The 13,465-nt window shown below is 49.5% G+C and overlaps 1 protein-coding gene across 1 annotated transcript in view; it reads left to right on the top strand.

The window, feature by feature from the left end:
* The first annotated feature begins 3,134 nt into the window (after positions 1–3,134).
* LOC100596714 (radial spoke head 10 homolog B) overlaps positions 3,135–13,465 on the top strand; it is a 39,485-nt gene continuing 29,154 nt past the window's right edge. Inside the window, 6 exon segments of the mRNA XM_030796429.1 lie at positions 3,135–3,388; positions 4,723–4,798; positions 5,865–5,933; positions 9,529–9,702; positions 11,309–11,394; positions 11,856–11,976. Of these exon segments, the coding sequence (XP_030652289.1) occupies positions 3,135–3,388; positions 4,723–4,798; positions 5,865–5,933; positions 9,529–9,702; positions 11,309–11,394; positions 11,856–11,976 (780 nt within the window).

Genomic DNA, 13,465 nt, shown 5'->3' with positions numbered 1-13,465 from the left:
GAGAATCTGATGCCTGATGATCTGTCACTGTCTCCCATCACCCCCAGATGGGACTGTCTAGTTGCAGGAAAACAAGTTCAGGGCTCCCACTGAGTCTCTATGATGGTGAGTTGTATAATTATTTAATTATATGTTACAATGTAATAATAGTAAAAATAAAGTGCACAAATAAATGCAATGCGCTTGAATCATCCTGAAACCATCCCTACCCGACCCCCATCCATGGAAAAATTGTGTTCCGGGAAACCGGTTTCTGGTGCCAAAGAGGTTGGGGACCACTTCTGGAAAAGCTGGAAAAGGCAAGAAAATGGATTCTCCCCCAGAGCCTCTGGAAGGAACCAGCACTGTGGGACTAATTTACATACTGTAGGGTAATAAATTTGTGTTGCTTCAAGCCACTAAATTTATGGTAATTTGTTTGCGGCAGCAATGGGAAAACTAATGCCTGCGTTATTCCTATTTTATGATGAAGCAGTTAGCAGAGCTGGGAAAACCTGGCCTGCTGCCTCCAGCGCCCAGCCTTTCCCCCTGGCCTTCAGGACCAGCAAGGGCGGGACACCTGCTTGGCGCTGGCTCGCGGCCCCTTTAAGAGCACAGGGTGGGCCTGCCGGCGTCCTCGGTTGCCTGGAGACCGGAGCCGGGTCTGGGACGCGGAGAGCCCCGCAACACCTCCGCCCGAGCCCGGCGAGGTCTCTGGACTCCTGGAGCGAGGTGAGCTCCCCAGGCCGCGGTCTTGCGTACGCCGGGACAGCCGTGGCGACCGGGTCCTGCTCCTTCCCGGCCGGACTGACGTGGCCTTCCAGGACCCGAGCACGTGCGTGATGAGCGAGGAGGGCGTAGGCGGGCGGACCAGTGCAGGGAGCCGATTCTTCCCGGCTCACCGTAGACACAGGGGAGAGACGGCCTCTCTTTAAGCCCAGGAGAACAGAGGAAACATTAGGAAACGCACTGAGCAATGAAATTGGCTTGATTTGTAGTTCACTTATTTGTAGGTCACTGACAGAGGACCGAAAAGCTCGTAGTAAAGGCCCCTCTAAATTTAGAGGTGAGAGCAGCTTGGGCTAGGGGACCCAGGGGCGGCTTCGCTGAGATAGTGGTCGGGGGCGGGAAGGAGCAAGGTGGTGTTGGAAGGAAGAGAGAAGGCTTGGCCGGGCGCGATGGCTCACGCTTGTAATCCCAGCACTTTGGGAGGCCAAGGCGGGCAGATCACGAGGTCAGGAGTTCGACACCAGCCTGACCAACACAGTGAAACCCCATCTCTACTAAAAATACAAAAATTAGCTGAGTGTGGTGGCAGGTGCCTGTAATCCCAGCTACTTGGGAGGCTGAGGCAGGAGAATCACTTGAACCTGCAGTGAGTTGCCGTGAGCCAAGATCCTGCCACTGCACTCCAGCCTGCACGACAGGGCTAGATTCTGTCTAAAAAGAAAAAAAAAAAAAAACAGAACTGGGCCGGGCACCCACACCCGGTGGCTCACGCCTGTAATCCCAGCACTTTGCAGGCTGAGGCGGGCAGATCACGGGGTCAGGAGATCGAGACCATCCTGGCTAACACGGCGAAACCCCGTCTCTACTAAAAACACACAAAAAATTAGCCAGGCATGGTGGCGGGTGCCTGTAGTCCCAGCTACTCAGGAGGCTGAGGCAGGAGAATGGCATGAACCCCGGAGGCGGAGCTTGCAGTGAGCCAAGATCCCACCACTGCACTCCAGCCTGGGCGACAGAGCGAGACTCCGTCTCAAAAAAAAAAAAAAAAAACCCCACAGAACTGGCAATGGATAATGCAGGACCGCGAATCCAGGTCTTGCACACTTTACAATGCTGACCTATAAGGAGAGGGGCTTATTTTTATTTATTTATTTATTTTTGAGACAGAGTCTTGCTCTGTTGCCCAGGCTGGAGTGCAGTGGTGTGATCTCTGCTCACTGCAACCTCCATCTCCTGGGTTCAAGCAATTCTCCTGCCTCAGCCTCCTGAGTTGCTGGGATTACAGGCATGTGCCACCATGCCTGGCTAATTTTTTGTATTTTTAGTAGAGACGGGGTTTCACCATGTTAGCCAGGGTGGTCTTGAACTCCTGACCTCGTGATCCACCTGCCTCGGCCTCCCAAAGTGCTGGGATTACAGGCGTGAGCCACCACGCCTGGCCGGAGAGGGGCTTTTAAAGTGTGAATTGGCTGCGTGCAAGACCTGAGAGGTGAAGTAGCCTTTTTCATGTATAGGGTTACCTTTCAAGAAACAATGCTAGACAATGATTCCAACTTAAATAATTTTTAGGGCAAGGTACAGTGGCTCACACCTATAATCCCAGCACTTTGGGAGCTGAGACAGGCAGATTGCTTGAGCTCAGAAGTTCCAGACCAGCCGGGGCAACATAGCAAGACCCTGTCTCTACAAAAAATTAGCCAGGTGTGGTGATGCGTGCCTATGGTCCAAGCTACTTGGGAAGCTGAGGTGGAAGGATCACCTGAGCCTGGAAAGTTGAGGCTGCAGTGAGCCGTGATTGTGCCACTGCACTCCAGCCTGGATGACAGAGTGAGACTCTGTCTCAAAAATTAAAAACTTTTAGGAACAACCAATGCAATGTTGAGGTTGTATTTTTATAAACTGATGGTACTTGAAATTTGTAATTATTATTATTTTTGAGACAGAGTCTTGCTCTGTTACCCAGACTGGAGTGCAGTGGTGTGATCACCACTCACTGCAGCCTTGACCTCCCAGGCTCAAGCAGTCCTCCCACCTGAGCCTCCCTAGTAGCTGGGACTACAGGCATGTGCCACCACGCCTGGCTAATTTATTTTTATGTTTTGTAGAGAGGGGGCGTCTCACTACGTTGCCTAGGCTGATCTCGACCTCCTGGACTCACATGATCCTCCCACCTCGGCCCCCTCAAAGTGCTGAGATCGCAGGTGTGAGCCACCACACCCGGCCCTGGTAACTAATTTTTCAGACTTTGGCAGGAGAATGATAATGACATTGTGTTGTAAAACTAAAATTTTAACTACAAATGAAAACCCCAAGTGTTGGAGATGTAATTTTTATTTTTCAGATAAAACTCATCAGTGCTTTGAAACAAGCAGCTCTGAACCAAAGAAATCATTTGATTCAAGTAACCATTGGATCTTCCCAAGGCAATGGTGAAAGAAAAGAAAAAAGGAGACAAAAAAGGGGAGAAGTCTGCCCGCTCTCCCTCATCTCTCTCTGATAATCTAGACTTTTCCAAACAAGATGGCAACACCACTAGGCAAGAGATGTCCCCAGCTGGTGTCCCATTGCTGGGAATGCAGCTCAACGAAATGAAACCCAAAAAAGACCCCCGAAACGTTCAGCAGAACGCAGATGCCACCCAATCCGAAGAGTCCATTCTGACCAAACTCATAGTGGAAAGGTGATTTTAATGGGGGTGCCATCGGGTATAACACTGCCAGTCAGGCGGTTTATTTTATTTTATTTTGAGATGGAGTTTCACTCTGCCGTTCAGGCTGGAGTGCAGTGGTGCGATCTTGGCTCACTGCAACCTCCGCCTCCCGGGTTCAAGCAATTCTCCTGCCTCAGCCTCCTGAGTAGCTGGGATTACAGGCGCCTGCCGCCACACTGTGCCTGGCCTGAAGGTAATTTTATGTATTTTAAAAAATTATCGGCTGGGTGCGGTGACTCATGCCTGTAATCCCAGCACTTTGGGAGGCCGAGGCAGGTGGATCACCTGAGGTCAGGCGTTCGAGACCACCCTGGCCAACATGGTGAAACCCCATCTCTACTAAAAATACAAAAAATTAGCCGGGCATAGTGATGCATGCCTGTAATCCTAGCTACTCAGGAGGCTGAGGCAGGAGAATCGCTTGAACTCAGGAGGCGGAGGTTGCAGTGAGCCGAGATCACATCATTGCACTCCAGCCTCGGCAACAAGAGCAAATTCTGTCTCAAAAAAAAAAAATTATTTTATTTTAGATTTAGGGGGTTTCATGTGCAGGTTTGTTACATGGGCATGTTGTGTGATGCTGAGGTTTGGGCTTCTAGTAAGCCCATCACCCAAGTAGCAACATAGAGCCCCATGGCATATATATATATATATATATATATATATATATATATATATATATAGTTTATTGTGGTGAAACATATAACAAAGTGTACTATCTTAATTATTTTAAGTGTACAATTCAATGGCATTAAGTACGTTCACAGTGTTGTACAAGCATCTATTAAATAGTAACTCCTGGCCAGGTGCGGTGGTTCAAGCCTGTAATCTAGCACTTTGGGAGGCTGAGGCGGGCGGGTCACTTGAGGCCAGGAGTTTGAGACCAGCCTGGCCAATATGGTGAAACTCCGTCTCTACTAAAAACACAATAATTAGCTGGGAGTGGTGACATGTGCCTGTAATCCCAGCTACTCAGGAGGCTGAGGTGGGAGAATCACTTGAACCCGGGAGGCGGAGGTTGCAGTGAGCCAAGATCGCGCCACTGCACTCCATCCAGCCCAGGCGACAGAGTGAGACTCCATCTCAAAAAAAAGTCACCAAAAACCAAAAAAAAAACCCCAAACTCCTTCATTCCTCCCCCCACCTTCAAACCCCTGGTAACCTCTTCTACTTTCTAGCTCTGTGTATATATATATTTTTTTCTGACTTCATTCTTCCCATTCCACAGTTATATATTTTAACCCAGTGTCACTTGGGCTTATTCACATTGTTCATTACCTTGAATTACCTTTATTTCTTTGTAGCTACGAAGGGGAAAAGGTTCGTGGGCTGTATGAGGGAGAAGGCTTTGCAGCCTTTCAAGGCGGTTGTACCTATCGTGTAAGTTGCCCATTTGAGAACCTGCAGGAAGGGGAGGAAGGTGTGGGGTGATGGTCGTAGATTTGCAAATCTTCAGTAAAATCCACTGATGCTTCAAAAGAAATTGGAAGCTCTTCATGCTGATTTTATTCGGAACCCTGCTTACCTATTTAAGGTAAAAATAATGTATAACAAAAGTTATTTTAGATTTGCTTCTTTTCCTGATTATTTTATTTTTTGAGACAGGGTCTCACTGTGTCACCCAAGCAGGAGTGCAGTGGCACAATCATAACTCACTGTGGCCTCGACCTCCTGGAGTCAAACGATCCTCCCTCCTCAGCCTCTTGAATAGCTGGGACTACAGGCATGCGCTACCACGCCTGGCTAGTTAAATTTTTTTTTTTTTTTTTTTTTTTTTTTGGTAGAGACAAGGAGTTGCTATGTTGCCAGGGCTGGTCTTGAACTGCCAGGCACAAGTGATCCTCCTGCCGCAGACTCCTAAAGTGCTGGGATTGCTGGTGTGAGCCCCCGCACCCGGTTAAGGACACATTTTTGTAGCTGAGGTCATCCTTAGGTCATGAAGATGAGGACCTCTTAGATCCTTTTTAGAGAAGGATGGGCCCCAGCATGGAGCCAGCCCAAAGCAGGACTCAGAGGACTCAGCTGCTGCTGAGTGCACAGACGAGCATCTTCACGCACGTGAAATCGGGATAAGGCAGCTGTGGGAGAGAATCATCAGCTGCAGGCCAGGTGCGGTGGCTCATGCCTATAATCCCAGCACTTTGGGAGGCCAAGGCGGGCGCATTGCTTGAGCTCAGGATTTCAAGACCAGCCTGGCCAACATGGTGAAATCCCGTCTCTACAAAAAATACACAAATTAGCTGGGCATGGTGGTGGATGCCTGTAGTCCCAGCTACTCGGGAGGCTGAAGTGGGAGGATTGCTTGAGCCTGGGAGGTCGAGGCTGCAGTGAGCTATGATCACACCACTGCACTCCAGCCTGGGTGACAGAACCAGACCCTATCTCAAATATGTATATATGTCAGCTGCATTCTAAGTGTTTGTCGTTGCTTTGTTTTGTTTTGAAGGGTACGTTTTCAGAAGGACTCATGCATGGACAAGGGACTTACATTTGGGCTGATGGATTAAAATATGAGGTGAGGCATATAACCAGCTATAGTTTAAGCTGTGATTATTGGATGGAACAGTTTCCCACAATTGAACAGACTATTTTCGTTGATGTCATTCAGCATATGGGTTAAGAAAAATTCACAGAACCAGTGGATCTAGTAACTCATGACTGCATGGGACCCGCCAGTAATTGTTATTGGTTTCATTTGTGTGTTCTAGAGGTATTCTGTGCATTCTAAGCACAGAGAGCACATGTACTTGTATGTAGCTTGTCCTACTTTTTTCTTTGAGACAGGGTCTTGCTCTGTTGCCCAGGCTGGAGTATAATGGTGCGATCATGACTCACTGCAGCCTGGAACTTCTGTAGCCTGTCTTGCTTTTTACAAACACACATAGTTTATTATACACTCTCTTTGGCACATTTACTTAGTTAGTTAGTGAGTCTGAGATGTGGTCTTGCTCTGTCACCCAGGCTGAAGTGCAGTGGTAAGATCATGACTCACTGCAGCCTCGAACTCCTAGACTCAAGCGATCCTCTCGGCTCAGCCTAATGAGTAGCTGCGACTACAGGTGTGCTCCACAGCGCCCGGCTAATTTATTTTTACTTTTTTTTTTTTTGTAGAGACAGGGTCTTGCTGTGTTTCCCAGGCTGGTCTCGAACTCCTAGGCTTAAGCGATCCTCCCACCTTGGCCTCCCAAAGTGTTGGGGATTACAGGTGTGAGCCACCGCACCTGGCCTGTACCTTTAATTTTGAGATCAAACCATATCCATTCATGCAGATCTGTTTTTACTGGCTGCATGTATTCCGTTATGTGGCTTTTTATTTAACCTGCGGGGTTGAGGGGAATGTGTATTTTTAAACTGATTGCAAGGACCAAATTGTTCGCCAAGAGATTGTACCAGGCTCAATTCCCACCCACAAAGTGAGTGAGCGCTGAAATGCTATCCTAAAAATCCCAAATGCAGAGTTGCTAACAGATGGTGTTTATAAATGGTAATGATGACATTTAAAACACATGCGCATAATGCACTTTATTCAAATAACACACAGGCAATGATGGAAACGGAGTCAAGTTTGGGCGGGGAAGCCACCTGCAGCTGGGCGGTGAGAGGCGTGCTGCAGAGGAGCAGGGAAAGAGAGGGAGGGGCTGACCCTCACTGGCGGGGCGAGGAGGATCTCCAAGTTCCAGGGGAGCCTGAGGATTGGGCCCCCACCTTGGATTCATCCCAGCTCCCTTCCCACGCAACATCCCGCCTACCAGCCGGCAACTGACACGCAAGTTTTCTGGTCTTTATTTTATTTTATTTATTTTTGTGAGACACAGTCTCGCTCTATCGCCCAGGCTGGAGTGCAGCGGCGGGATCTCGGCTCACTGCAACCTCCACCTCCTGGGTTCAAGCAATTCTCTTGCCTCAGCCTCCAGAGTAGCTCGGATTACAGGCGCCCGCCACCATGCCAGGCTAGTTTTTGTATTTTTAGTAGAGACGGGGTTTTGCCATGTTGGCCAGGCTGGTCTCAAACCCCTGGCTTCAGGTGATCCGCCCACCTCAGCCTCCCAAAGTGCAGGGATTACAGGCGTGAGCCACCGCACCGGGCCAGTTTCTGGTCCTTAAGTGGCAACTTACCAAGAACCGCCCTGTGCCTCGTTGTCTCGGGAAACTTTCAGCAGGTGGGGAGGTCATTTTTGCAGGCACAGATGCCCACTCCAGCCCAGTCAGGGGGGTTCCTAGAAGCATCCTCAGAGGCCGACTGGCCTCATGGGTCCTGGCTGGTGATCAGGCCAGGCATGCTGTCCTCTTGTCTCTGCTGACGTGGCTGCCTCCAGGGAGTTCAGGTTCCTGGAAGAGAATCCGATGCTGCTGGGTGCTGTGCACTGTGCTGCCTGCTGCCCACTCAGACGTCCTGGGCAGAGTGGGTTCCCAGCAGGTGCCCCTGGGGCAGGCTGTTGACTGACTTGTTTACAGAATATTTTGATAACCCGTGGCAGAAAGAGGGATTTCCTGACCGGGCATGGTGGCTCACGCCTGTAATCCCAGTACTTTGGGAGGCCAAGGTGGGCAGATCATCTGAGGTCAGGAAATCGAGACCAGCCTGGCCAATATGGTGAAACCCCGTCTCTACTAAAACTATAAAAATTTGCGGGGCATGGTGGTGCACACCTGTGATCCCAGCTACTCGGAAGGCTGAGGCAGGAGAATTGCTTAAACCTGGGAGGCGGAGGTTGCAGTGAGCCGAGACTACACCACTGCACTCCAGCCTGGGCAACAAGCGCAAAACTCCATCTTGGAAAAAAAACACGAAGAAAAGAGGGGTTTCCCCAGTCATCACTAAGCCTGGAGGGAACAGTGAATTCACCTCCTTCGAGCGGGTTCTTTTTTTTTTTTTCAATAGAGACAGGATCTTGCTCTGTCGCCCAGGCTGGAATGCAGTGGTCACAGTTCACTGCAGCCTCAACCTCCTGGGCTCAACAGATCCTCTCAGCTCAGCACCCCCAAAGTGCTGGGATTATAGGTGTGTACCACTGCACCTTGGTGGCCAGCACCTGTAGTCCCAGCTGCTTGGGAGGCCAAGGTAGGAAGATCACTTGAGGCTGGGAGTTTGAGACCAGACCAGCCTGGGCAACATAGAGAAACTCCATCTCCACAAAAAATTTAAAAATTAGTGAGGCTTGGTGGCACACACACCTGTAGTCTCAGCTACTTGGGGGGCTGTGGTGGGAGGATCTCTTGAGCCTGGGAGGTCGAGGCTGCAGTGAGCTTTGATTGTCTCGCTGCACTCCAACCTAGGTGACAGGGTGAGACCCTGTCTCAAAAAAACAAAACAAAACAAAAAAAACTAGGCATGATGGCTCGAGCCTGTTAAATGCCTGTTAATCTCAGCACTTTGGGAAGCCGAGGCGGGTGGATCACCTGAGGTCAGGAGTTCAAGACCAGCCTGGCCAACATGGCAAAACCCTGTCTCTACTAAAAATACAAAAAAAATAGCAGGGTGTGGTGGTGGGGGCCTGTAATCCCAGCTACTTGGGAGGCTGAGGCAGGAGAATTGCTTGAACCAGGGAGGAAGAGGTTGCAGTTAGCCAAGATGGCGCCATTGTACTCCAGCCTGGGCAACAGAGTGAGACTCTGTCTCAAAAATAAAAACAATAACAAATAAAATATTTTTCTACAGACAGCGTCTCCTTAGGTTGCCCAGACTGGCCTCAAATTCCTGGCCTCAAGCAGTCCTCCCGCCTCAGTCTCCCAAAGTGCTGTGATTACAGGCGTGAGCCACTGTGCCCTGCCAAGGTGGGTTCTAAGAATCTGAAGTTCCCCAGGTCAGGATTGGAAGCCAGCACTTTCCAACGTCACCTGCTTGCTTCTCCGAACTTGGTCGACCTGCAACCTCCCAGATATTTCCTCCTGCCTGAGCTTCCGCTCACTGGTCGGGTCAGATGAGAGAGGATGAGATGAGGGCAGACAAGGAAGGGAGAGAATGTGAGGGGGATGTTCAGTGTGTGTCCACAGGAGAGGCAGGAACAGAATCAGAGGTCAAGCAGCTCCTGGAACCGCCCACAGGACTAGGGATTCCCGCCCCCACCCCCAACGCTTCCTTCTGTCACCCCATGGCCGTTCTGCTTCAGGGTGACTTTGTGAAGAATGTCCCGATGAACCACGGCGTGTACACGTGGCCGGACGGCAGCACGTACGAAGGCGAAGTGGTCAACGGCATGAGGAACGGATTCGGGATGTTCAAGTGCAGCACCCGGCCTGTGTCCTACATCGGCCACTGGTGCAATGGCAAGCGGCACGGGAAGGTGGGGCAGGAGTGAAGGGGGTGGGGTGGGGGGTGGGCAGACATGGGGGACAGCCATGAGGGGGCAAGGCTGGGGAGGGGGTGGGGGTGGGGCAGAAAGGGGGTGGGGTGGCCATGTGGAGGGCAGGGGAGGGGCTGGGTGGCCACATGGAGGGAGAGAAGGGGGTAGGGGCTAGCGGCACTGTCCAGGGCATATTCACTTTTTGTTTACTGAGGTGAAATTCACATCACATAAATTAACCATTTTATTAATTTTTTTTTTTTTTTGAGATGGAGTCTTGCTCTGTCGCCCAGGCTGGAATGCAATGGTGCCATCTCGGCTCACTGCAACCTCTGCCTCCCGGGTTCAAGCAATTCTCCTGCCTCAGCCTCCCAAGTAGCTGGGACTACAGGTGTGCACCACCACGCCCAGCTAATTTTTTTATTTTTAGTAGAGAAGGGATTTCGCCATGTTGGCCAGGCTGGTCTCGAACTCCTGATCTCAAGTGATCCACCTGCCTCGGCCTCCCAAAGTGCTGGGATTACAGGCATTAGCCACTGTGCCTGGCCATATGCAGGCTTTAATAGGCTATTTATAGAGTTGTGGTTGTTTTGTGTGTGTGTGTGTGTGTGTTGCAGCAGATTGCTTGAGACATATTGGAGGGATTGGGCACGGTGATTTCTAGACAGCAGCATCTGTATGGCCGCAAGAAGGAATGTGTTTGCCTGATCATGAGAAAGAAGATAGAAAAATTCTCTCTCTCTCACACACACACATACACACACACACACACACACAGATAAACCTGTGAAAAAGCCTTTTGAGGCTTTTCTGTGTAGATCAAACAAAGGGAACACTATGCTCACTTATACTCGGAGGCGGTAAAATGAGTAGGGTGTCCAAATGGGTAAAACAACAAGGGGTCTGGTGCCTAAGAGAGAGTGACCTTCCGTTACATGGAAGGCGCAACTGTTCACTCCAGGTGGCAACAGACAGGATTTCTCTAGGTACTTAATTGACTAATAGTTACTGGATATAATGAATATACTTGAATATGATGAATACAGTCATTCTGTGCCTTAATATGACGCTTTTTATTTTATTTTATTTTATTTTGAGATGGAGTCTCGCTCTGTTGCCCAGGCTGGAGTGCAGTGGCACGATCTGGGCTCACTGCAACCTCTGCCTCCCAGGTTCAAGCGATTCTACCTCAGCCTCCCAAGTAGCTTGGATTAGAGGCACACACCACCACTCCCAGCTCATTTTTGTATTTTCAGTAGAGACGAGGTTTCACCATGTTGGCCAGGCTGGTCTGGAATTCCTGACCTTGTGATCTGCCCACCTCGGCCTCCCAAAGTGCTGGGATTACAGACGTGAGCCACCGTGCCTGGCCAATATGGCACTTTATTAAGGAGAAATTGATGTGTGACATTATCTCATTTCCCCTTGTGCAGCAGTTTTACCGTTTTCTTGATAGCAAAACAGAAAAATAGCGGTTTACATGTCTTGTCTATGTATGACATTGACCTCTGTGTAGGTTCTACTTTTTAAGTTAATATCCTTACATTTGACAAAGCATTTGTGTCATGAGGCTTGATAGTTTTAAAGATGATATTATTTGTTTTAGGGCTGCATTTATTACAATCAAGAGGGTACGTGTTGGTACGAGGGAGACTGGGCGCAAAACATCAAAAAGGGCTGGGGAATAAGATGGTAGGTATGACCACGGTCACGCCTGGGGTGTAGATGAAGAAGTGTTTGTGGGCCCAATAGTGTTCACTTTGGATATTTAAAAGTAAGATGCAAAAGTTGCACAGAACATTTTCTCTCTAAGCAGAGTGGATTTTTTTTTTTTTTTTTTTGAGACGGAGTTTTGCCTCCCAGGTAGCTGGGCTAATTTTGTATTTTTAGTAGAGATGGGGTTTCTCCATGTTGGTCAGGCTGGTCTCAAACTCCCGACCTCAGGTGATCTGCCAGCCTTGGCCTCCCAAGGTGCTGGGATTACAGGCAGGAGCCACCACGCCCGGCCTGAATTTAAATACAGAGAAGACTGTATAAGTACAAGGGGTGGACTTCTTCAAAGGAGCTCAAGGGGAGTGTTTAAAAGAATGTCTTAAAGGTAAATGTGGTGTAGGAGGTAACTGATCATTTTACTTTGGTTTCTTTCGTCCTAGTTATAAATCTGGAAATATGTACGAAGGCCAGTGGGAAGACAACATGCGTCACGGGGAGGGGAGGATGAGGTGGCTGACCACCAACGAGGAGTACACCGGGCGGTGGGAGAGGGGCATCCAGGTACGCCGGGCGGGGTGGCAGCTTGTACCCAGAGGCGGACAGTCCGCCAATTCTCAACACATGTATATTTCTTTTTGGATTTTTTTTTTTTTTTTTTTTTGAGACAGAGTCTCTCTATCTCTGTCGCCCAGGCTGGAGTGCAGTGGCGCAATCTCGGCTCACTGCAGCCTTCACCTCCCAGGTTCAAGCAATTCTCCTGCCTCAGCCTCTGGAGTAGCTGAGATTACAGGTACCCACCACCACGGCCGGGCTAATTGTTTTTTTTTGTATTTTTAGTAGAGATGGGGTTTCACCATGTTGGCCAGGTTGGTTTTGAACTCCTGACCTCAAGTGATCCGTGCGCCTCAGCCTCCTAAAGTGCTAGGATTACAGGCATGAGCCACCACACCCAGCCTGTTTGTTTGTTTTTAGAGATGGAGTCTTGCTCTGTTGCCCAGGCTGGAGTACGGTGGCATGATCTCAGCTCACTGCAGCCTCCACCTCCCAGGTTCAAGCAATTCTCCTGCCTCAGCCTCTGGAGTAGCTGAGATTACAGGCACCCACCACCATGGCCTGGCTAATTTTTTTTTTGTATTTTCAGTAGAGACGGGGTTTCACCATGTTGGTCAGGCTGGTTTCAAACTCCAGACCTCAAGTGATCTGCCCGCCTCGGCTTCCCAGAGTGCTAGAATTACAGGCGCGAGCCACCGCACCCAGCCTGTTTGTTTGTTTTTAGGGACAGAGTCTTGCTCTGTTGCCCAGGCTGGACTGCAGTGGTGCAATCATGGCTCTCTACCTCCCTGGCTCAAGCAATCCTCCCACCTCAGCCTCCCCTGTAGCTGAGACTACAGAGGTGCCCACTGCCACCGTGCCTGGCTAATTAAAAAATAATTTTTCTTTTGTAGGAGTGAAGTCTCACTTTATTACACAGGCTGGTCTTGAACTCCTGGGCTCAAGTGATCAACCTCTGCCTCTCAAAGCGCTGGGATTACAGGTGTGAGCCACAGCAACCAGCCCCATTTGTATCTTTAAAAAATAAAAATTTAGGCTGGGCGCAGTGGCTCACACATGTAATCCCAGCACTTTGGGAGACCACTTGAGGAATGAGGCCAGGAATTTGAGACCAGCCCGGGTTATATGGTGAAACCCCATCTCTACTGAAAATACAAAAATTGGCGGGTAGTGGTGGCTGGCGCCTGTAGTCCTGGCTACTTGGGAGGCTGAGGTGGGAGGATCACCTGAGTCTTGGAGGTCAAGGCTGCAGTGAGCCAAGATTGTGCCATTGTACTCTAGCCTGGGTGATAGAGTGAGACCCTTTTTCAAAATATAAAAATATATAAAAGCAAATAAACCCCAACATTTAAAATAACAATGAAACTCATCATGATCAAGCCAGGCACTTTATATCCACTTATCTTCACTTTTTAGTAGAGACGGAGTTTCAACATGTTGGCCAGGCCGGTTTCGAACTTCTCTGTATCTAACCTGAGGGGTAGGTGTTATTTCTGTT

The sequence above is a fragment of the Nomascus leucogenys genome, chromosome 17, assembly GCF_006542625.1.
Source record: "Nomascus leucogenys isolate Asia chromosome 17, Asia_NLE_v1, whole genome shotgun sequence".
Taxonomy (NCBI): domain Eukaryota; kingdom Metazoa; phylum Chordata; class Mammalia; order Primates; family Hylobatidae; genus Nomascus; species Nomascus leucogenys.
Note: the sequence above shows the minus strand (reverse complement) of the source record. Positions and strands in the feature narration are given on the sequence as shown.